The 26,837-nt window shown below is 40.0% G+C and overlaps 1 protein-coding gene across 1 annotated transcript; it reads left to right on the forward strand.

Annotated features, from left to right (window-relative positions):
• Positions 1-5,402: 5,402 nt before the first annotated feature.
• Positions 5,403-26,719, forward strand: LOC124014577 (putative transcription factor p65 homolog). Its single transcript, XM_046329736.1, is given in 12 exon segments — positions 5,403-5,574; positions 8,198-8,233; positions 12,954-13,090; positions 13,608-13,753; positions 13,981-14,048; positions 14,051-14,071; positions 14,525-14,659; positions 14,844-14,948; positions 23,280-23,495; positions 23,620-23,694; positions 23,795-23,869; positions 24,042-26,719. Coding segments are annotated over 12 exon segments (1,800 nt in total). The 5' UTR covers positions 5,403-5,567; the 3' UTR covers positions 24,821-26,719.
• The last annotated feature ends 118 nt before the right edge of the window (positions 26,720-26,837 follow it).

Below are 26,837 nucleotides of genomic sequence, written 5' to 3' on the forward strand. Positions count from 1 at the left end.
TCACAGCCAGCGGAATGCACGTTCCCGGGTCTCTCTGCCCGAAGGTGTTTTGTATTGGGAAACTGTAGACCTATACTGTAGGCCTATAATGCCACAAGTTCAATGGCAATAACACAGCTAAGAACATGTAGGACTAATCATAATAGGTGTATGCTAGTGTCTGTGTGTTATAGATTAGTAACAAGTATGCAGAAATAGCCAAATAACCTATTGAATGAAATACAATAAAGACCTATGCATAATGATGATTAGCCATGGCCATATTTCAGTAAGGGGAATTGCAATTTGCAATTTCTTAATTCATTGTGTAATGCTTATAATATTGTAGGATTTTTTTTCCTCGCATATAAAACATCTCAGTAGTCTATTTGTAAATCACTTCAAAATGAGTGAATTTAATTGATTGAAATGACTGGAAATCTTGTAAACTGGCTTGTTTTTATTACTCCTGCAACGGGATTTTTGATTCTCTTGGAGTTGAGAACTGAAAGTCTCGCGTAATTTGTCAGATGCTCGATTAACGGTGCCATTATGTTTATGTAGTCTGACCACGAGAGATTTCGGAGACTCGAGAGGGCGATGGGTCAACTGTCGATTCCAAATATGACTTTTGGTGCCTCCCTCTGGCCACATGGCGCGCTGCATGATCCAAAAGCCGGAATAGTGCACCAGTATAAATTTGTACACTGTGGCACTGGTGACTTTATCTTTTACCTCTATCCAAGACAGTATAGGTTACCAATCTGTGTTATATATACTGAACAAAAATATAAAAGCAACATGCAACAATTGCAACGATTTTACCGAGTTACAGTACAAATAAGGACATAGTCTATTGAAATACATTCATCGGGCCCTAATCTATGGATTTCACAAGACTGGGCAGGGGCACAGCCACTGGGGGGCCAGAGCCAGTCAATCAAAAATGACTTTTCCCCCACAAAGGGGCTTTATTATTATTTTTAAAAACATTGGAGATGGCTTATGGTAGAAAAATGAACATGCAATTCTCTGGCAACAGCTCTGGTGGACATTCCTGCAGTCAGCATGCCAATTGCACGCTCTCTCAAAATTGACACATCTGTGGTATTGTGTTGTGTTCCCAGCACCTGTGTAATGATCATGCTGTTTATTTAGCTTCTTTATATGCCACACCTGACAGGTGGATGGATTGTCTTGGCAAAGGAGAAATGCTCACTTACAGGGATGTAAACAAATTTGAGCACAACATTTTAGAAAAAAAAACTTTACATGTTGCATTTATAGTTTTGTTCAATATATACAATGGGGAGAACAAGTATTTTTTATTATTTTTAAAACAAAAATCCAGAAAATCACATTGTATGATTTTTAAGTAATTAATTTGCATTTTATTGCATGACATACAGTAAGTATTTGATCACCTACCAACCAGTTAGAATTCCGGCTCTCACAGACCTGTTAGTTTTTCTTTGAGAAGTCCTCCTGTTCTCCACTCATTACATGTATTAACTGCACCTGTTTGAACTCGTGACCTTTATAAAACACACCTGTCCACACACTCATTCAAGCAGTTTCCAACCTCTCCACAATGGCCAAGACCAGACAGTCGATCAAATTGTAGACCTGCACAAGGCTGGGATGGGCTACAGGACAATAGGCAAGCAGCTTGGTGAGAAGGCAACAACTGTTGGTGCAATTATTAGAAAATGGAAGAAGTTCAAGATGATGGTCAATCACCCTCGGTCTGGGGCTCCATGCAAGACCTTACCTCATGGGGCATCAATGATCATGAAGAAGGTGAGGGATCAGCCCAGAACTACACGGCAGGACCTGGTCAATGACCTGAAGAGAGCTGGGACCACAGTCTCAAAGAAAACCATTAGTAACACCCTACGCCGTCATGGATTAACATCCTGCAGCGCACACAAGGTCCCCCTGCTCAAGCCAATTTATGTCCAGGCCCGTCTGAAATTTGCCAATGACCATCTGGATGATCCAGAGGAGCAATGGGAGAAGGTCATGTGGTCTGATGAGACAAAAATAGAGCTTTTTGGTCTAAACTCCACTTGCCGTGTTTGGAGGAAGAAGGATGAGTCCAACCCCAAGAACACCATCCCAACCGTGAAGCATGGAGGTGGAAACATCATTATTTTGGGATGCTTTTCTGCAAAGGGGACAGGACAACTGCACCGTATTGAGGGGAGGATGGATGGGGCCATGTATCGCGAGATCTTGGCCAACAACCTCCTTCCCTCAGTAAGAGCATTGAAGATGAGTCGTGGCTGGGTCTTCCAGCATGACAATGACCCGAAACACACAGCCAGGGCAACTAAGGAGTGGCTCCGTAAGAAGCATCTCAAGGTCCTAGAGTGGCCTAGCCATTCTCCAGACCTGAACCCAATAGAAAATCTTTGGAGGGAGCTGAAAGTCCAGCGACAGCCTCGAAATCTGAAGGATCTGTAGGTCTGTATGGAGGAGTGGGCCAAAATCCCTGCTGCAGTGTGTGCAAACCTGGTCAAGAACTACAGGAAACGTATGATCTCTGTAATTGTCACGTTCTGACCTTTATTTCCTGTGTTTTGTATTTAGTTAGTATGGTCAGGGCGTGAGTTGGGTGGGCAGTCTATGTTTGTTTTTCTAGGTTTTGGGAATTTCTATGTTTCGGCCTAGTATGGTTCTCAATCAGAGGCAGGTGTCATTAGTTGTCTCTGATTGAGAATCATACTTAGGTAGCCTGGGTTTCACTGTGTGTTTGTGGGTGATTGTTCCTGTCTCTGTCTTTGCACCAGATAGGACTGTTTTGAGTTTTCACATTTCTTGTTTTTTGTAGTCAGTTGTTCATGTATACCTTAACGTAATAAAAAGAACCATGGACAATTACCACGCCGCGTATTGGTCCTCTGATCCGTTTCGCCTCTCCTCTTCGGAAGAAGAGGAGGAAATTCATTACAGTAATTGCAAACAAAGCTTTCTGTACCAAATATTAAGTTCTGCTTTTCTGATGTATCAAATACATATGACATGCAATAAAATGCTAATTAATTACTTAAAAATCATACATTGTGATTTTCTGGATTTTGGTTTTAGATTCTGTCTCTCACAGTTGAATTGTACCTATGATAAAATTACAGACCTCTACATGCTTTGTAAGTAGGAAAACGTGCAAAATTGGCAGTGTGTCAAATACTTGTTCTCCCCACTGTGTAGCCTACATGTACAACAAACTAAATATAGTTTATAGGTAATTGGCCTTTTTATGGGCAAATTGTTTAAGGAACAAAATAATGAAACCACATGCAGGTAGACCACTGGCCTTAAACTGGGCATACACGGGTTGAATCAACGTTGTTTCAACATCATTTCAATTAAATGATGTTGAACCAACAGGGAATAGACGTCAAATGGACATCCGTGCCCCTGTAGGCGAGTTGTGTACCTTTTAACAGGGATCCCTAAAATGCTTCACTCAGGCCCCCCTTCCAGCATTGTCTATTTCTACGGGCACAAGCACTGTTCATGACACAAACTCTTCACACCCTTCTTGTTGGCGGAGAGACATTTTTGCAGGTTTAAAGCTTATTTCCTGCAATTATACACATTTTGCTATGGGGTGCAGAAAAATATTGCAGTTTTAAAGAAAATGTTCTTGCAATTCTATACATTTTGCCATGTCTACAAAATCTATGGGCTAAACAACCTAACTGACATAGGCTAGTTGATCTGGACATTTCTGACAAGTTATTAATAGCTCTCTAAGGTATGCAATGACTGACAGGGCAAGAGGAAAACTGGTGATACACACCCAATTTAAACATTGCACCTTGTGCATTCTATTATTACACCTTTCGAGAGTTGAAAGGCAAACTGAGTTCCTTAAAAAAATATATACAGTACCAGTCAAAAGTTTGGACACACCTACACATTCAAGGGTTTTTATTTATGTTTACTTTTTTACATTGTAGAAAAATAGTGAAGACATCAAAACTATGAAATAACACATATGGAAACTTGGTCAAGTAGCCCTTACACAGCCTGGAGGTGTGTTGGGTTATTGTCCTGTTGAAAAATAAATGATAGTCCCACTAAGCGCCACCAGATGGGAAGGCGTATCGCTGCAGAATGCTGTGGTAGCAATGCTGGTTAAGTGTATCTTGAATTCTAAATAAATCACAGACAGTGTCACCAGAAAAGCACCCCCACACCATCACACCTCCGCCTCCATGCTTCACGGTGGGAACCACACATGCAGAGATCATCCGTTCACCTACTCTGCGTCTCACAAAGACACTGCAATTGGAACCAAAAATCTCAAATTTGGACTCATCAGACCAAAGGACAGATTTCCACCGGTCTAATGTCCATTGCTTGTGTTTCTTGGCCCAAGCCAGTCTCTTATTCTTATTGGTGTCCTTTAGTAATGGTTTCCTTGCAGCAATTCAACCATGAAGGCCTGATTCACGCAGTCTCCTCTGAACAATTGATGTTGAGATGTGTCTGCAGCAGATGTAACTCTGGGTCTTCCTTTCCTGTGGCGGTCCTCATGAAAGCCAGTTTCATCATAGTGCTTGATGGTGTTTGCGATTTCACTTGAATAAACTTTCAAAGACTGACCTTTATGTCTTAAAGTAATGATGGACTGTCGTTTCTCTTTGCTTATTTGAGCTGTTCTTGCCATAATATAGACTTGGTCTTTTACTAAATAGGGCTATCTTCTATATACCAACCCTACCTTGTCACAACACAACTGATTAGCTCAAACACATTAAGAAGGAAATAAATTCCACAAATGAACTTTTAACAAGGCACACCTGTTAATTGAAATGCATTCCAGGTGAATACCTCATGAAGCTGGTTGAGAGAATGCCAAGCATGTGCAAAGCCGTCATCAAGGCAAAGTGACTACTTTGAAGAATCTCAGATATAAAATATATTTTGATTTGTTTAACACTTTTTTGGTTACTACATGATTCCATATGTGTTACTTCATAGTTTTGATGTCTTCACTATTATTATACAATGTAGAAAATAGTGAAAATAAAGAAAATCCCTGGAATGAGTAGGTGTGTCCAAACCTTTGACTGGTACTGTATATATGTGTTATATTTGCGCATCCTCTCTGGATGCACCGCACAGTTTGGGAACAACTGGACTTTACAAGACAGGATACCAAACCATTGTATTTTACTATGTTGAAATAATTATTCTCCATTGACTCAGTTTGAACATATCAACAGAATATAAATATTGTTGATATGCCTACTTTATTGTCAAATTTGCGATACATAGTGGCTACAAAGACGCAGTTAAATTGCACTCAATCTCACAGTCGCTCCTTGTGACTGTTTTGAACTTTAAATGTGTTATTACTGTACGAAACCAATATACATTTTCTGTTCCTTTACGTCATTTGGGTATTTCCGCCCCATTTTAGAGGGTGGTGGCAAGTTGCATTGGAGACTTCAAGGCGGAGGTGGCTGAAGAGCGATCTGTCACGACAAGTTTACAAATTTACCTGTTTTCATAGGACAAACACCCGAGGGGAAAGGCTATTCCAATAACCAACGTGGCAGAAGAAGAATTCGGAAATGGATGGTAAGTTTGTTTACAAACTGATCCTCAAAGTAAATGCATGTTCGAGTCTCGTGTGAAGCTTAGCAACTTGTTTGCGCACAAGGGGGAAGCCCCGATATCATTGGTTTTGTACTACCGCAGGAGGAGTCAATACAACATAATGGAGATCACTGTCCGCGACTTGCCAGCACTGTAGCCTACTAGGAAGTTGGACATGGTTTGAGATAGGCCCACATCTATTATAGGTGTATTACTTTACATCATATCTAGTAGAACGTGATCCTTCGTGACATTGAAGCTGTATAGGCTATCAGTAGCCTATGCATATTATGGATGCCTTTTTTATCCCAACACTAGGGTAGTGCGACAGGAGGCCTAGGCTACGCGGTTCTCCGATATATTTGACTTTAGCCGCAGGGAGATATTTCACTTTTTTGACCAATTATACAACTTTGTTGACGCTTAGCCTAATTATTAAGGGGACAATGTCCCCGAAGTGACGTCATAGTGTTTACACAACATTGCATATGTCTATTTGATAGATGTAGCTGTATGTTTAATGCCTAAATGTTTACAATGTATGACATTTAGGAAATCGTTATACGTCGTCATAGCGAGGGTTTTGCGCCGATAGGTTAATAACAGGTTAATAAAGCAACGCAACAACAATGTGACTCAAAGTTACATTGTACCTAATGGGCTTGAAGGTCGAACGTCAACAAGCTGGATACTTTGTAGCCAAATCAGTGCTACAACAACACGGAGGAATGGACAACACACATGCGCAAGGCGCGTCTCACACACATTTGCCCCTCACAAAAAGCCAACGTTATTGTAATATGTCACGTGTGGGACAGTCGGTGATGGCACATTGAAATAATAAAGGCACTGGGTTTGTGAACTGCGTCGCCAGGGCGTTACTTTCGCTTTGAAGATGGCCTTAGTTTGGTAACAGTGGGCTTCTGCATTGCTTGCTGTTCGGGGCTTTAGACTGGGTTTCTGTATAAGCGCGTTGTGACATCTGCTGATGTAAAAAGGGCTTTACAAACACATTTGATTTGATGAGCACCCACTTTCACTAATTAATCAACTTCTTGTCAATATAGCCTAAGTTAAACATGCATTCGTTCCTGCTGCATTATTTACATGGGTTTAAAAATGAGTCTGAATATTGAGTAATATACTGTTTTATCAGGAGTTGAACCTCATTGTCAAAGTTAACTATACAATCATCAAAGCTACAACACAAGGGAGTTTTTGGAAAGCTTTCTAAAAATGTTAATGTCATGTAATAGCACTCAACTCAATCCATGCTCAAACACCATGTGTAATCAATCTTGTCTACCCAGTTGATGCAGAATCCACCATAGACTATCAAGGGAGAAACACAGTTTCCAGTCCTTTTTCCATGAACTAGAAAACGTCTGTATTTTAGATGTGTTCTATAAACCCACTGCACTATTGAACTATTTCAGACACAAAAGAAGTGTTGTCAGGTGGTAAAAATAACGGTAATCTGACAATCTTTATCTTCTCTGTGTTTACTTTACTTTATTCATCTGCAGTTCACTCAGACGTTGTGAGCCGTTATACCTTGCCTGCTATTGTGTTTTAGAGGAACCTCCTTTGTTTTCAATGCATTTAGCTTTGCATTCCAGCTATTTGGGGCAGCAGGTAGCCTAGTGGTTAGAGCATTTTGCTGGATTGAATCCCGAGCTGACAAGGTAAAAAATCTGTCGTTTTTCCCCAGAACAAGGCAGTTAACGCACTGTTCCTAGGCTGTCGTTGTAAATACAAATTTGTTCTTAACCTGACTTGCCTAGTTAAATAAAGGTTAAATAAAAAATAAATAATAAGTTATATTTAAGGGGGAGTTCACCCCAAAACACTCCTAGGCCATTTATAACACTTGCCTAGTCATCACCCCAGACAGTTTGTAGGTCCATTGCTTGAGTATTTAGATTTCTGTATTTTTCTATAAAAATGCTACTTTTAAGGTTGAGGCTATAATTAAAATCACATTTTAAGAAGAGAAATTGTAGAGATAGACAGGTTTTATGACTTTGTGGCTGTGGTAACTAGTGACGACCCGACTTGCGGAACACATGAATGTACTTCCTGGATTTCAATGCGAAAATAGGGGGTAGAATTCTCTTCTAAGCTACATCTAAATCAGGGTTCCCAAACTCTGTCCTCAGGACCCCAAGGGGTGCACGTTTTGGTTTTTGAAGGGTCCAGGGCCCTCGAACTCAACTCTGGACCTCGAAGCCAGTTCCACTGCATTTTTTCATTGTTCCCCTCTAATCAGGGACTGATTTAGACCTGCGACACCAGGTGGGAGCAATTAATTATCAGGTAGAACAGAAAACCATCAAGCTCCAGACCACATAGGGTAGGAGTTGAGGGTGAACTTCCCCCTTTAACTTCTACTTTTAGTTAACACCCTTCTGCTTATGGAGAAGGAGCTGAATTTGTACCACGAAGCTGTTGTGATCTTCAACATTAGCAGTTCTTGTCTGCCTTTTCTCATCTGAGAATAGTTGAGGGGAATTATGGGTTGTGGATTTTGGTTGATAGTTGTATCTTACTGACTTATTTGTTCTAGTAAATGTTTTTTTTTTGTCAATTTCTTCCATCTCCATAGGAATGTATGGATGGGGACAGCCCCCTTTGAACCAAGGTAAGGAGAGTCACGCTGTTGACCTGTTTTCTGTTAGTCTCTGTTCACTTTATGGCTTCTCCCTTATCATGACTGTATTCACGTGAAGCATCAGCTTTATTTTGAAACACATACTGATATACATACACTGCTCTTTCCATGACATAGACTGACCAGGTGAATCCAGGTGAAAGCTACAGTACTCGTCAAAAGTTTGGACATACCTACTCATTCAAGCGTTTTTCTTTATACACACATGGAATCATGTAGTAAACAACTAAGTGTTAAACAAATCCAAATATATTTTACATTTGAGATTCTCCAAAGTAGCCACCCTTTGCCTTGATGAGAGCTGTGCACACTCTTGGTATTCTCTCAACCAGCTTCTCCTGGAATGCTTTTCTAACAGTCTAGAAGGAGTTCCCACATATGCTGAGCACTTGTTGGCTGCTTTTACTTCACTCTGCAGTCCAACTCAACCCAAACCATCTCAATTGGGTTGAGGTTGGGTGATTGTGGAGGCCAAGTCATCTGATGCAGCACTCCATCACTCTCCTTCTTGGTAAAATAGCCCTTACACAGCCTGGAGGGGTGTTGGGTCATTGTCCTGTTGAAAAACAAATGATATCCTGCTGGTTAAGTGTGCATTGAATTCTAAATAAATCACCGATAGTGTCCCCAGCAAAGCACCCCCACACATGCAGAGATCATCCATTCACCTGCTCTGCATCTCACAAAGACATGGTGGTTGGAACCAAAAATCTAAAATTTGGACTTATCAGACCAAAGGACAGATTTCCACTGGTCAAACATCCATTGCTCGTGTTTCTTGGCCCACGCAAGTCTCTTCTTCTTATTGGTGCTCCAAGGATATAGCTCATCAGTCGAGGATGTGCCACCAGGAATTAACAAGTGTAGCGAATTCGGGGTGCATTTTCTACCAAGAATGAACATACTAGCCGATGTCGACCCTGTATCGAACCCCGACACGGCTGCTGTATTTAGCTTTTAATTGTTTTTTTAATGCTTTATTTTCCTTCCCGTGACAATCTGAGAGGAGAAAAGCATCGAGCTTCATCCGACAATCATTGTTCCTCTTAGCCCGTAAATCTGTCATCATCACCCATAAGGTTACCTTATGAAAACCCGTCTCTTTTTGTCAAACCGCTCACCCTCTACAGGATCAAACTTGAAAAAGGGGAGCCTAAATGTGTTAAGCCTAAACACCACAGGAGTTAAATCTTGTTTATCTAAAAAAAGAGAAATGGCTTAATCTTTACATTTAATATCAAGTTCACATTGAACACGTAATGTTGGCTAAATTGTTTTGATTGTAAATCAAGAAAGTAATTCAAGACACAGAATTGGAGGAAGACATGAGAATGACAAATATATTCTAATTGTTTGAAATCAGTGCACAAGGCACACTAGCAGGAACATAGAATGTATGCACACATGACTGTAAGTCGCTTTGGATAAAAGCGTCTGCTAAATGGCATATATTATTATTATTATTATAAATAGTATATACAATGGAGCATTTAATGACTGACACTTGATCAAAATGTAATTACAGAATTCAGCTAAGGGGTTTTGTGCTCAGAGTGAATTAAAAGGAAGGAGATAATACTGTTGAGAAAAACATCAATGACAAATGATGCTGTTTAAACAGTTAAATAAACACCATAGAGGGACAAACAGTTGAACACAAATAATTACAATTATATATAATTAACTGAAAATGGAGAGCGACTGATCGCTGGCTCCATCAGAATGCCCAGCCCGTAAGGAGCAGAGGACGGGGCTGACTGAAGGACAGCCGAGCATAGGTGTGGAATTCAAAGACAGAGACCCAGCCGGGCATAGGTGTGGAATTCAAAGACAGAGACCCAGCCGAGCACAGGTGTGGAATTCAAAGACAGAGACCCAGCCGAGCACAGGTGTGGAATTCAAAGACAGAGACCCAGCCGGGCACAGGTGTGGAATTCAAAGACAGAGACTCAGCCGGGCACAGGTGTGGAATTCAAAAACAGAGACCCAGCCGGGCACAGGTTTGGAATTCAAAAACAGAGACCCAGCCGGGCACAGGTTGGAATTCAAAGACAGAGACCCAGCCGGGCATAGGTGTGGAATTCAAAGACAGAGACCCGGCCGGGCACAGGTGTGGGGATCATGAACAAAGGTCCAGCTGAGCACCGGTGTCGGCCAAGGGGGTTAAGTGCCATTTTTATTAGTGGTTTCTTTGAAGCAATTTGATCATGAAGGCTTGATTCACGCAGTCTCCTCTGAACAGTTGATGATGATAATTATTTATTGGGCTGCAATTTCTGAGGCTGGTAAACTCTAATGAACTTATCCTCTGCAGCAGAGGTAACTCTGGGTCTTCCTTTCCTGTGGTTGTCCTCATAAGAGGACATAGCGCTTGATGGTTTTTGCGACTGCACTTGAAGAAACTTTTAAAGTTCTTGAAATGTTCCGTATTGACTGACCTTCATGTCTTAAAGTAATGATGAACTGTTATTTCTAATTGCTTATTTGAGCTGGTATTCCCATAATAAGGACTTGGTCTTTTACCAAATAGGGCTATCTTCTGTATACCACCCCTGCCTTGTCACAACACAACTGATTGGCTCAAACACATAAAGAAGGAATGAAATTACACAAATTAACAAGGCACACCTGTTAATTGAAATGCATTCCAGGTGACTACCTCATGAAGCTGGTTGAGAGAATGCCAAGTGTGCAAATCTGTCAATGCAAAGGGTGACTACTTTGAAGAATCTCAAATATAAATATATTTTTTATTTGTTTACCATTTATTTGGTTGCTATATGCTTCTACATGTTATTTCATAGTTTTGATGTCTTCACTATTATTTTACAATGTAGAAAATAGTCCAAATAAATCAACTCTGGAATGAGTAGGTGATTCCAAACATTTGACTGGTAAGATATGATTCCCTTATTGATCTCTGCTGTTAAATCCAGCAGTAGATGAAACCACTGGGTAAAATCACTGGGGAAGCCAAGCCAGAAATGTTTTTCTTTCATCACATAACCGGAGAGCAACAGTAACATGACCTACAGCATGGTCAAGTAAGTTCATGTTTCCAACATTTTCGGACAACTATACGACTACTGATTTAGAACCACAGAGAGTTACCACAAGTTGCAAAGAAACAGGAGCTGCCTCCACTATTCCAGCACCATTTCATCATCATAAAATCAGTTATGCTTAGTCCAGTGCAGTGGTAAAATACCAAAACTATTTAGTCCAATCAAAGTAAGCTACATTTTTTATTTTATTTTACCTTTATTTAACTAGGCAAGTCAAGTTCTTATTTTCAATGACGGCCTAGGAACAGTGGTTAACTGCCTGTTCAGGGGTGTGGCTGTCCATGGTTCTGATTTCTGTGTGTGTGTGTTCGTGTGTGTTCGTGCAAGTAGAAAAAACATGTTGACTCACCCCCCTTTTGAGAAATGCCAATGCCATCCTCCACTCTTTTCATGTTGACTCACCCCCCTTTTGAGAAATGACAATGCCATCCTCCACTCTTTTCATGTTGACTCACCCCCCTTTTGAGAAATGCCAATGCCATCCTCCACTCTTTACATGTTGACTCACCCCCCTTTTGAGAAATGCCAATGCCATCCTCCACTCTTTTCATGTTGACTCACCCCCCTTTTGAGAAATGCCAATGCCATCCTCCACTCTTTTCATGTTGACTCACCCCCCTTTTGAGAAATGCCAATGCCATCCTCCACTCTTTACATGTTGACTCACCCCCCTTTTGAGAAAAATCCTGCCACATGTTGCCTTTTGAGAAATGCCAATGCCATCCTCCACTCTTTTCATGTTGACTCACCCCCCTTTTGAGAAATGCCAATGCCATCCTCCACTCTTTTCATGTTGACGAAAAGGTGATACAGTTCACTTCAATCTTACAATTTTTGTTGTCGTAGGCTACCTTGCTAAAATGTTTGCTCGCTAGCCTAACTTCCTTCAATGGGCAACGTTAGCTAGATAACATTAGCCTTCTACATCTAGCTACATATTGAACTTCCATCGTCTCAGGCCAGGGGCACAATGTATGAATTTATGGCTGGATCAGAATTGCCGTTATCATCATTGGCCAATACGGAGAATTAAGTAAAACCACATGTCCAAATCCCTATCTATCAGGTGTGAAGGTAAGACCCAGATGCAGACAACATGGAATTAACAATGGTTTAATAATTCAACAGGAGCAGACAATAGATTCACAGTTGAGCTCACTCAGTTTAGTTCAACGCTGAATGGCTATTATATAATACTTTTTTATTCATCAAGGGAGGCCAAATGCTCGCTAGCTTCCCTTAAATTCAATGCTACAGGCGGCAACAATGTCATACTGTTTTTGACCAGACAGCATCAGATAGATGGGCTACACATACAGAGACAGAGGGGTGCTGTTTTGCCCGCTCGGATGCTTTCTCCGGCGAGACCCATTCAGCCCCTTGCGAATTGAAGGAAAATGATGAAACACAGAGACAAAAGCCCGTCTTCCCTTGGCATCCATGAATACACTGAAATCAACTTCAATCACTGTACACGAAGGGGAGGAGATATGTTAAATGAGGATTTGAAGCCTTCAGACAATTGAGACATTGATTGCGAATGTGTGCCAATCAGTCACATTGAGATAGTAATGAGATCCCATTGGAATGAAGGTCACAGTGTATTTCTCTCTCTCTCTCTGCAGGGAATTCTTTCATAGAGATCATTGAGCAGCCCAAGCCGAGAGGCATGAGGTTCAGGTACAAGTGTGAGGGGCGCTCGGCGGGCAGCATCCCGGGAGAGAAGAGCAACGATACCACCAAGACACACCCCGCCATCAAGGTTAGGCCACCCTTAAATGACACATAATTGGCACACTGAGCTAACTATGTATTAAGGGGCCATGCTTTATTTGCACTGTAGCTTATTGAGACGTTCAGAGACCTTCAAAACCATGGCTGCGTTCACCATATATTCTAATATACTGTAGTTGATGGACAAATGATTATGCAATGTGTTATGCAAATTAGCCATTTTGTCTAGTTATAACCATAGCTGTCTGTTTTACTACTACACAACAGGGGTTTAGTCTTTAGCTTTTGTTAAAATTGACTTTTTTTAAGCAGGTTTATGATACCTTACACAGCAGGTTTGGTTAATTAATGTGTCAAGTTAAGGTTAGGAAAAGGGTTAGGGTTAGCTAAAATGTAAAAAAATATATTTTTTATGTCAAATTTGACAGAAGCTGTATCCCATCTAGACATGACCCACCTTGCTTTCTGACATAGGAAAGGAAGTGGTGGAGATTTTGTGGCGGGTGATGGCACACATCCTCCTAACCTGGTTTTATTCCATGCAGGTGCACAACTACAATGGTCCCCTGCGTGTCCGTGTCTCCTTGGTGACCAAGAACCCACCTCACAAGCCCCACCCGCACGAGCTGGTGGGGAAAGACTGCAAACATGGCTACTATGAGGCAGACTTGCAGGAGAGACGAGTACACAGGTACACAGCTGTGTGTGAGTGTGATAGAAGACATATACTTGGATGACCAAAACATTACCAGTTTATCATTTGTATGACCATTTAGGTCAGGAAAAGAATGTTTCACATAGTCATGATTTTTTAAAGACTAGAACCAGAGCGTGGTTGAATGAAGCACCCTCTTGTGGTCGATCTCTATTTCAGTTTCACACACGTTCACTCTGACTCCTCTCACTGTCTGATCTCAGTTTTCAGAACCTGGGCATTCAGTGTGTGAAGAAAAAGGATGTGAACGAAGCAGTTTCCTGTAGACTGCAGACCAAAACAACCCCTTCAACAGTGAGTACAGACAGACACACACACACACAGTCGGTCCATTGTCATAACATTGACTGTTATGCACATATTAACTCATCCAATCTCATTTTCATGTTTTGTTAACCTTGGTTTAATCCATTAATATTGTGTGAATAGTAATGTATTTGTCCTCTGTGACCATGACACGATACAGTCAATGCTAGCGCTGGGAATTGCCTGAGACCTCATACTATCACGATACTTATGTGCCGATACGATATGTTTTGTGATTCTCACGATTCTATATATATTGAGTTTGATATTGCAATTTGATGTTACAAACATATTGCTCACTATATGTTTGCTGTAGCATGAGAAAAATATTGAGATATGTAACTATCGATTTTTGTTTTATCACTTGTCAACGCCAGATAGCCAATCCCAGATGCCACACCCTTTGGCTTTGTGACTGACTGTGTTGTGTTTTGGCGGTAGTTCCCGAGGCGAAGGTGTGGGAGGAGGAGTTTGACCTGAATGCAGTGAGGCTTTGTTTCCAGGCCTCGATCACTCTACCTACCGGTGAACTTCACCCTCTGGAGCCCGTGGTGTCTCAGCCCATCTACGACAATAGTGAGTCTGCCACACACACACACACACTCACTGAGTACACACTAGCTCCCTCATCTGTCACTGTTCTGTCCAGGCTGTTCCTGTTCCACTGTTTACTCTGTCAGTTTCACTCATTTATAAACATGAACTAGACAGGTGCTGTGGCCCTTTAACGCTCCTTCACTCCCATCTCTCTCTCTCACAGGAGCACCCAACACAGCAGAATTGAAGATCTGTCGAGTGAACAGAAACTCTGGGAGCTGCAGAGGAGGGGACGAGATCTTCTTACTCTGTGACAAAGTGCAAAAAGGTTTGTCTGACACAAACACTCCAATTGTTGTTGGTGCTATTGTGTGTAGCCTGTTAGTTATTTTTTGCCTTCATTCAACGGCTTTGTTGTCCTGTTAGTGTGTGGACTCTTTTGAAGTTCCTCTTTGCCAGACATCCATTTGAAATCATGGTGTATAAGCCCACTGGTCACCACTTACTTAATTGAGACTCATTTGATAGTATTGTGTATAAGCCCACTGGTCACCACTTACTTAATTGAGACTCATTTGATAGTATTGTGTATAAGCCCACTTAATTGAGACTCATTTGATAGTATTGTGTATAAGCCCACTTAATTGAGACTCATTTGATAGTATTGTGTATAAGCCCACTTAATTGAGACTCATTTGATAGTATTGTGTATAAGCCCACTTAATTGAGACTCATTTGATAGTATTGTGTATAAGCCCACTTAATTGAGACTCATTTGATAGTATTGTGTATAAGCCCACTTAATTGAGACTCATTTGATAGTATTGTGTATAAGCCCACATAATTGAGACTCATTTGATAGTATTGTGTATAAACCCACTTAATTGAGACTCATTTGATAGTATTGTGTATAAGCCCACTTAATTGAGACTCATTTGATAGTATTGTGTATAAACCCACTTAATTGAGACTCATTCGATAGTATTGTGTATAAACCCACTGGTCACTACTTAGCTAATTGAGACTCATTTGATAGTATTGTGTATACACCCACTGGTCACTACTTAGCTAATTGAGACTCATTTGATAGTATTGTGTATAAACCCACTTAATTGAGACTCATTTGATAGTATTGTGTATAAACCCACTGGTCACCACTTAGCTAATTGAGACTCATTTGATAGTATTGTGTATAAACCCACTGGTCACCACTTAGCTAATTGAGACTCATTTGATAGTATTGTGTATAAACCCACTGGTCACCACTTAGCTAATTGAGATTCATTTGATAGTATTGTGTATAAGCCCACTTAATTGACACTCATTTGATAGTATTGTGTATAAGCCCACTTAATTGACACTCATTTGATAGTATTGTGTATAAGCCCACTTAATTGAGACTCATTTGATAGTATTGTGTATAAACCCACTTAATTGAGACTCATTTGATAGTATTGTGTATAAGCCCACTTAATTGAGACTCATTTGATAGTATTGTGTATAAACCCACTTAATTGAGACTCATTTGATAGTATTGTGTATAAGCCCACTTAATTGAGACTCATTTGATAGTATTGTGTATAAACCCACTTAATTGAGACTCATTTGATAGTATTGTGTATAAACCCACTGGTCACCACTTAGCTAATTGAGACTCATTTGATAGTATTGTGTATAAACCCACTGGTCACCACTTAGCTAATTGAGACTCATTTGATAGTATTGTGTATAAACCCACTGGTCACCACTTAGCTAATTGAGACTCATTTGATAGTATTGTGTATAAACCCACTGGTCACCACTTAGCTAATTGAGACTCATTTGATAGTATTGTCTATAAACCCATTTGATAGTATTGTGTATAAACCCACTGGTCACCACTTAGCTAATTGAGACTCATTTGATAGTATTGTGTATAAACCCACTGGTCACCACTTAGCTAATTGAGACTCATTTGATAGTATTGTGTATAAACCCACTGGTCACCACTTAGCTAATTGAGACTCATTTGATAGTATTGTGTATAAACCCACTGGTCACCACTTAGCTAATTGAGACTCATTTGATAGTATTGTGTATAAACCCACTGGTCACCACTCTATAAGCCCACTTAATTGAGACTCATTTGATAGTATTGTGTATAAGCCCTTAATTGAGACTCTGTAACTTAATTGAGACTCATTTGATAGTATTGTGTATAAGCCCTTAATTGAGACTCATTTGATAATTGAGACTCATTTGATAGTATTGTGTATAAGCCCACTTAATTGAGACTCATTTGATAGTATTGTGTATAAGCCCACTTAATTGAGACTCATTTGATAGTATTGTGTATAAGCCCACTTAATTGAGACTCATTTGATAGTATTGTGTATAAACCCACTTAATTGAGACTCATTTGATAGTATTGTGTATAAGCCCACTTAATTGAGACTCATTTGATAGTATTGTGTATTAATTGAGACTCATTTGATAGTATTGTGTATAAACCCACTGGTCACCACTTAGCTAATTGAGACTCATTTGATAGTATTGTGTATAAACCCACTGGTCACCACTAATTGAGACTCATTTGATAGTAGTATAAACCCACTGGTCACCACTTAGCTAATTGAGACTCATTTGATAGTATTGTGTATAAACCCACTGGTCACCACTTAGCTAATTGAGACTCATTTGATAGTATTGTGTATAAGCCCACTTAATTGAGACTCATTTGATAGTATTGTGTATAAGCCCACTGGTCACCACTTACTTAATTGAGACTCATTTGATAGTATTGTGTATAAACCCACTGGTCACCACTTAGCTAATTGAGACTCATTTGATAGTATTGTGTATAAACCCACTGGTCACCACTTAGCTAATTGAGACTCATTTGATAGTATTGTGTATAAACCCACTGGTCACCACTTAGCTAATTGAGATTCATTTGATAGTATTGTGTATAAGCCCACTGGTCACCACTTACTTAAATGAGACTCATTTGATAGTATTGTGTATAAGCCCACTTAATTGAGACTCATTTGATAGTATTGTGTATAAGCCCACTTAATTGAGACTCATTTGATAGTATTGTGTATAAGCCCACTTAATTGAGACTCATTTGATAGTATTGTGTATAAACCCACTTAATTGAGACTCATTTGATAGTATTGTGTATGAGCCCACTTAATTGAGACTCATTTGATAGTATTGTGTATAAACCCACTTAATTGAGACTCATTTGATAGTATTGTGTATAAACCCACTTAATTGAGACTCATTTGATAGTATTGTGTATAAGCCCACTTAATTGAGACTCATTTGATGGTATTGTGTATAAACCCACTTAATTGAGACTCATTTGATAGTATTGTGTATAAGCCCACTTAATTGAGACTCATTTGATAGTATTGTGTATAAACCCACTGGTCACCACTTAGCTAATTGAGACTCATTTGATAGTATTGTGTATAAACCCACTGGTCACCACTTAGCTAATTGAGACTCATTTGATAGTATTGTGTATAAGCCCACTGGTCACCACTTACTTAATTGAGACTCATTTGATAGTATTGTGTATAAGCCCACTTAATTGAGACTCATTTGATAGTATTGTGTATAAGCCCACTTAATTGAGACTCATTTGATAGTATTGTGTATAAGCCCACTTAATTGAGACTCATTTGATAGTATTGTGTATAAGCCCACTTAATTGAGACTCATTTGATAGTATTGTGTATAAGCCCATAATTGAGACTCATTTGATAGTATTGTGTATAAGCCCACTTAATTGAGACTCATTTGATAGTATTGTGTATAAGCCCACTTAATTGAGACTCATTTGATAGTATTGTGTATAAGCCCACTTAATTGAGACTCATTTGATAGTATTGTGTATAAACCCACTTAATTGAGACTCATTTGATAGTATTGTGTATAAACCCACTGGTCACCACTTAGCTAATTGAGACTCATTTGATAGTATTGTGTATAAACCCACTGGTCACCACTTAGCTAATTGAGACTCATTTGATAGTATTGTGTATAAACCCACTGGTCACCACTTAGCTAATTGAGATTCATTTGATAGTATTGTGTATAAGCCCACTGGTCACCACTTACTTAATTGAGACTCATTTGATAGTATTGTGTATAAGCCCACTGGTCACCACTTACTTAATTGAGACTCATTTGATAGTATTGTGTATAAACCCACTGGTCACCACTTAGCTAATTGAGACTCATTTGATAGTATTGTGTATAAACCCACTGGTCACCACTTAGCTAATTGAGACTCATTTGATAGTATTGTGTATAAACCCACTGGTCACCACTTAGCTAATTGAGATTCATTTGATAGTATTGTGTATAAGCCCACTGGTCACCACTTACTTAAATGAGACTCATTTGATAGTATTGTGTATAAACCCACTTAATTGAGACTCATTTGATAGTATTGTGTATAAACCCACTTAATTGAGACTCATTTGATAGTATTGTGTATAAGCCCACTTAATTGAGACTCATTTGATGGTATTGTGTATAAACCCACTTAATTGAGACTCATTTGATAGTATTGTGTATAAGCCCACTTAATTGAGACTCATTTGATAGTATTGTGTATAAACCCACTGGTCACCACTTAGCTAATTGAGACTCATTTGATAGTATTGTGTATAAACCCACTGGTCACCACTTAGCTAATTGAGACTCATTTGATAGTATTGTGTATAAGCCCACTGGTCACCACTTACTTAATTGAGACTCATTTGATAGTATTGTGTATAAGCCCACTTAATTGAGACTCATTTGATAGTATTGTGTATAAGCCCACTTAATTGAGACTCATTTGATAGTATTGTGTATAAGCCCACTTAATTGAGACTCATTTGATAGTATTGTGTATAAGCCCACTTAATTGAGACTCATTTGATAGTATTGTGTATAAGCCCACTTAATTGAGACTCATTTGATAGTATTGTGTATAAGCCCACTTAATTGAGACTCATTTGATAGTATTGTGTATAAGCCCACTTAATTGAGACTCATTTGATAGTATTGTGTATAAGCCCACTTAATTGAGACTCATTTGATAGTATTATGTATAAACCCACTTAATTGAGACTCATTTGATAGTTTGCCCACTTAATTGAGACTCATTTGATAGTATTGTGTATAAACCCTTAATTGAGACTCATTTGATAGTATTGTGTATAAGCCCACTTAATTGAGACTCATTTGATAGTATTGTGTATAAACCCACTTAATTGAGACTCATTTGATAGTATTGTGTATAAACCCACTGGTCACCACTTAGCTAATTGAGACTCATTTGATAGTATTGTGTATAAGCCCACTGGTCACCACTTACTTAATTGAGACTCATTTGATAGTATTGTGTATAAGCCCACTTAATTGAGACTCATTTGATAGTATTGTGTATAAGCCCACTTAATTGAGACTCATTTGATAGTATTGTGTATAAACCCACTGGTCACCACTTAGCTAATTGAGACTCATTTGATAGTATTGTGTATAAGCCCACTTAATTGAGACTCATTTTGATAGTATTGTGTATAAACCCACTTAATTGAGACTCATTTGATAGTATTGTGTATAGCCCACTTAATTGAGACTCATTTGATAGTATTGTGTATAAACCCACTTAATTGAGACTCATTTGATAGTATTGTGTATAAGCCCACTTAATTGAGACTCATTTGATGGTATTGTGTATAAACCCACTGGTCACTACTTAGCTAATTGAGACTCATTTGATAGTATTGTGTATAAACCCACTGGTCACCACTTAGCTAATTGAGACTCATTTGATAGTATTGTGTATAAGCCCACTGGTCACCACTTAGCTAATTGAGACTCATTTGATAGTATTGTGTATAAACCCACTGGTCACCACTTAGCTAATTGAGACTCATTTGATAGTATTGTGTATAAGCCCACTGGTCACCACTTAGCTAATTGAGACTCATTTGATAGTATTGTGTATAAACCCACTGGTCACCACTTAGCTAATTGAGACTCATTTGATAGTATTGTGTATAAACCCACTGGTCACCACTTAGCTAATTGAGACTCATTTGATAGTATTGTGTATAAGCCCACTGGTCACCACTTAGCTAATTGAGACTCATTTGATAGTATTGTGTATAAACCCAGTGGTCACCACTTAGCTAATTGAGACTCATTTGATAGTATTGTGTATAAGCCCACTGGTCACCACTTAGCTAATTGAGACTCATTTGATAGTATTGTGTATAAACCCACTGGTCACCACTTAGCTAATTGAGACTCATTTGATAGTATTGTGTATAAACTCACTGGTCACCACTTAACTAATTGAGACTCATTTGATAGTATTGTGTATAAACCCAGTGGTCACCACTTAGCTAATTGAGACTCATTTGATAGTATTGTGTATAAACCCACTGGTCACCACTTAGCTAATTGAGACTCATTTGATAGTATTGTGTATAAACCCACTGGTCACCACTTAGCTAATTGAGACTCATTTGATAGTATTGTGTATAAGCCCACTGGTCACCACTTAGCTAATTGAGACTCATTTGATAGTACTGTGTATTTGTCACCACTTAGCTAATTGAGACTCATTTGATAGTATTGTGTATAAACTCACTGGTCACCACTTAACTAATTGAGACTCATTTGATAGTATTGTGTATAAACCCACTGGTCACCACTTAGCTAATTGAGACTCATTTGATAGTATTGTGTATAAGCCCACTGGTCACCACTTACTTAATTGAGACTCATTTGATAGTATTGTGTATAAGCCCACTTAATTGAGACTCATTTGATAGTATTGTGTATAAGCCCACTTAATTGAGACTCATTTGATAGTATTGTGTATAAGCCCACTTAATTGAGACTCATTTGATAGTATTGTGTATAAGCCCACTTAATTGAGACTCATTTGATAGTATTGTGTATAAGCCCACTTAATTGAGACTCATTTGATAGTATTGTGTATAAGACTCCCACTTAATTGAGACTCATTTGATAGTATTGTGTATAAGCCCACTTAATTGAGACTCATTTGATAGTATTATGTATAAACCCACTTATTGAGACTCATTTGATATATTGTGTAAGCCCACTTAATTGAGACTCATTTGATAGTATTGTGTATAAACCCACTTAATTGAGACTCATTTGATAGTATTGTGTATAAGCCCACTTAATTGAGACTCATTTGATAGTATTGTGTATAAACCCACTTAATTGAGACTCATTTGATAGTATTGTGTATAAACCCACTGGTCACCACTTAGCTAATTGAGACTCATTTGATAGTATTGTGTATAAACCCACTGGTCACCACTTAGCTAATTGAGACTCATTTGATAGTATTGTGTATAAGCCCACTGGTCACCACTTACTTAATTGAGACTCATTTGATAGTATTGTGTATAAGCCCACTTAATTGAGACTCATTTGATAGTATTGTGTATAAGCCCACTTAATTGAGACTCATTTGATAGTATTGTGTATAAACCCACTGGTCACCACTTAGCTAATTGAGACTCATTTGATAGTATTGTGTATAAACCCACTTAATTGAGACTCATTTTGATAGTATTGTGTATAAACCCACTTAATTGAGACTCATTTGATAGTATTGTGTATGTATAATTGAGACTCATTTGATAGTATTGTGTATAAACCCACTTAATTGAGACTCATTTGATAGTATTGTGTATAAGCCCACTTAATTGAGACTCATTTGATAGTATTGTGTATAAACTGGTCACACTTAGCTAATTGAGACTCATTTGATAGTATTGTGTATAAGCCTAATTGAGACTAAGCCCACTGGTAATTAGCTAATTGAGACTCATTTGATAGTATTGTGTATAAACCCACTGGTCACCACTTAGCTAATTGAGACTCATTTGATAGTATTGTGTATAAACCCACTAGCTAATTGAGACTCATTTGATAGTATTGTGTATAAACCCACTGGTCACCACTTAGCTAATTGAGACTCATTTGATAGTATTTGTGTATAAACCCACTGGTCACCACTTAGCTAATTGAGACTCATTTGATAGTATTGTGTATAAACCCACTGGTCACCACTTAGCTAATTGAGACTCATTTGATAGTATTGTGTATAAACCCACTGGTCACCACTTAGCTAATTGAGACTCATTTGATAGTATTGTGTATAAACCCACTGGTCACCACTTAGCTAATTGAGACTCATTTGATAGTATTGTGTATAAGCCCACTGGTCACCACTTAGCTAATTGAGACTCATTTGATAGTATTGTGTATAAACCCACTGGTCACCACTTAGCTAATTGAGACTCATTTGATAGTATTGTGTATAAACCCACTGGTCACCACTTAGCTAATTGAGACTCATTTGATAGTATTGTGTATAAACCCACTGGTCACCACTTAGCTAATTGAGACTCATTTGATAGTATTGTGTATAAACCCACTTAATTGTTCAAACGTAGAACGAAGGGACTATTATCTCCTCTCTGTATTACATGAAACTGTGGGCTACCAATTATGTTGTTACAAAATATTACCAGGTCAGCTGGACTGGCGCTGAATGAATTCTCCCAGCCAGAAACTCACCTCCTCCTTCCCATCCCCGCTTCCACCCTCTTTGTTCCCTCCACAGAGGACATCGAGGTGCGGTTCTTCCAGGACTCGTGGGAGGGGAAGGGGACCTTTTCCCAGGCGGACGTCCACAGGCAGGTGGCCATCGTGTTCCGTACCCCGCCCTTCTACGACACCAACTTGACCGAGCCAATCAAAGTGAAGATGCAGCTTCGCAGACCCTCGGACCGCGAGGTCAGCGAGCCAATGGACTTCCAATTCCTGCCCTCCGACCCAGGTCTCTTCCCTTTTCGTTACTATGACGACCCGTTTGGTTTCTTTTGGCAACACTCCTGTGTGCTGTGAGGTTGTCATGCAAAACCTTTCACACAAGCTAATTATTTTATTTTTTCACTATACAGATGAATATAGACTGATAGAGAAGCGAAAACGGACAGAGGGAATGTTCCAGAATCTGAAGCTGGGGTCCATATCAGGTAGGTGTCTAATGATCCATGTCTCTCACTGAACTAGACAGCTGTGTCATCTGATGGTTTTGGGGGAGTTAATGTGTGATGGTTTATGTTTGAATTCCAGTGGCCATGCCAGCAGAGAGGCCTTTCAACACTGCCAGAAGAACAGTTGCGACCAAGCCAGCAGCTAGCCAGCCTGGTAAATCATCCTACTTATTTATCTGTTTCTTCTTCATACAGTTAAGGGTGTTCTGTATGTAACATCAGTGGCCAGAAGTTAACATAGATAACTGTTTAGGGACCCTAAGTTAATTTGTAAATTCAACAGCATTGGGTAGGGGACAGTGGTATTGACTGTTTGTGTCTTGCAGTGAACCCAGTGGTGCCCCCTCGTGCCGCCTCTGTGAAGGCCCAGCCCTACTATGATAGCCCCCAGCCTGGCCAGCTGTTCCGAACCCAGCCCAAAGCAGAGCCCTCCTCCTCCAGTCCAGCAGAGACCTGGAAGTTCCTCAACAGCCTGACCTTGGACTCTCAACACAAAGCCACCCCCGTGGCCCGATTCACCAACCCCCAGGCATCTGCAGCCACCTCACAGGCCTTCCCCACGGTCAACCTGTCGGACCTCCACGGCTTCACCTTCTCCACCTTCGCTAGTCCCCAGGAGCCAGTGAGCACAGCCGCTACCCCAGAGCCCAACTCTACCTTCGGGGTCCAGGATTCCCAGTTCAGGGTGGATGGCCCCATGGTGGATGAGGAGCTACCCGAGTTCCCCAGCTTCTCTGAGGTCCACCAGTCAGGGACACTAGATAACATAAACATCGACGACTTCCAGGCTATGCTGGTCCAGAGTGGTCTGGCTGGAGAGGGGCCAGGGAACAGTAGGGTGTCGGTCTCTCAGGCACCCTGCCACTTACCTGCCACCAACCCTGTGGTCAACAACAGCTGTGGCGGCAGCACCTGGATGAACTACCCCAACAGCATCGTAAACCTGCTCCAGAGCGAGGGCATGATCGACAGTTCTCCTGGCAATTCCAGCCAGCCGGCCGTCCTCGACGACCTGGACGTCTTCAGCTCCATGGACGAAGACCGTCTCATGTCCATCCTGAACAGTGGCAACCAGGCCGGTTTCGTGTCCGGACATCAGACTTAGAGACCTCTCTGATTTTACAGATATTTTTACTGCAATACAACGTTTCTGTCCTCTTGCCTTTTGGAGACCCAGCTCCCTTCCAACCAAACTTCCCTTGTACTTGTTATTCTAATGGACTACAAAGAAAATACATTTGGCTGGCTGATCGAGAATCAGATGGTGCTGTTTGCGCTCTTCTCTATGTGGATTGTGGACATGTTAATTGGGACAGCTGCAGAACCCTGCCTGTACTCGATGAACAGCGTGAATATGAGAGAGGGCTACAGGGAACCCCTGGTAACTGCCAGTTTGTGGGCAATCACGAGACCCAAGGATTTGTCACTTTTTGTCAACCCCTAATGATACACCTCCACTGGGTTGTGTATAAACCCAGGCTTGTATCTCCAAAGGCAGTGGTATTAACTGCTGGTCCCTAAGAACTTCACGGTTTGAAATGTGTCTTCTTGAATCATTGTCAATGTATGGACTGGATAGTCCAGGTCCCGGTTTCCCGATAGCAATGGAACTTAGGCTGACGATGTTTTTAACACTGCATCTTTCCTACAACGCCTGAAGATGTAACAGAGTACACAAAACATTAAGGACACCTGCTCTTTCCATTACATAGCCCAGAGATATTCAACTCTTACCCTACGAGGTCCAGAGCCTGCTGGATTTCCTGTTCTACCTGATAATAATTGCACACACCTGGTGTCCCAGGTCTAAATCTCTCCCTGGTTAGAGGGGAACAATGGAAAAAATGCAGTGGCACTGTCTTTGAGGTTCAGAGTTGACCGGGTGAATGCTATGATCCCTTATTGAGGTCACTTGTTAAATCTACTTCAATCAGTGTATGAAAGGGAGGGGGACAGATTAAAGAAGGATTTATAAGCATTGAGACGTGGATTGTGTGTGTGTCAGAGGGTGAATGAGCAAGACAAGATTTCAGTGCCTTTGAACGGGGTATGGTAGGTGCCAGACACACCGGTTTGTGTCAAGAACTGCAACGCAGCTAGGTTTTTCACAAGTTTCCCGTTTGTATCAAGAATGGTCCACCACCCAAATAAAATCCAGCCAACTTGTGCTGTCAAGTTGGAGACGTGCCAGGATCCCTGTGGAACGGTTTTGACACCTTGTAGTCATGGTTGTTCTCCAAATAAGAATCAAAATGATTGCTCTGTCATCATCTATTATATTGTGCTTGTTTGTGTGCTATATGTTTTGTTGGACTCGAAGAATGTCAGAAGATTGATTTTTTTTACCAGAAATCAGGTCATAATATTAACCTTGGCGTTCACAGCTTGTCATTTAGAACTTTAACATTTGTATGTGAAAGGGAAAATATTTCTCAAAAAGGGAATCATTTTTACAAGCACAAAATAAGTTCCCAGTTTAGTTACCCAATCTAACAACCAATGAAAATCCTTAAAATGGTTGGTCGTCAAACTCATCATCCCACGGAGGGCCAAGTGGCTGCAGGTTTTCGCTCCTCCCATGTACTTGATTGATGAATTAAGGTCACTAACTAGTAAGGAACTCCCCTCCCCGATTGTCGAGATCTTAATTGAAAGGGGGAAAAAAACCTGCAGGCCCTCCGTGAAGTGACATATCTAAAATGTTATGTACAGTTTTACCATGTTAACATGAACGTGTCACTGTAATTTTCAATACATCTTTGGAAAAGGAAGGATATTGTTTAAAGATGTCAGAAATGTAGCAGATGCACCGATATGCTTAGTAAAAAAAGATGTTAGTTGAGTCGGTATCTCAAATATAATTTCCGCCCGTCAATTATGCTCATTCACAGTGTAGTTTGCTTTTAGGCCAGTGTGATACTATTACATTTTTGCGGTATGGTATATGAACTTCGGCTGCAGTTTACATCAAATAAAACATGTTTAATTAAACCATAACTCTGTACTTAAGCCAATGCTGCCTCACTGAAAACAGACACTTGTATAATATTTTGTAGAAGTATATATGCAGACAGAAAATGAGATTAATTGAAACATTTGGGTTTGCTAAGTGATTGTACGTG

This window comes from Oncorhynchus gorbuscha, linkage group LG25, assembly GCF_021184085.1.
Source record: "Oncorhynchus gorbuscha isolate QuinsamMale2020 ecotype Even-year linkage group LG25, OgorEven_v1.0, whole genome shotgun sequence".
In the NCBI taxonomy this organism is placed as follows: Eukaryota; Metazoa; Chordata; class Actinopteri; order Salmoniformes; family Salmonidae; genus Oncorhynchus; species Oncorhynchus gorbuscha.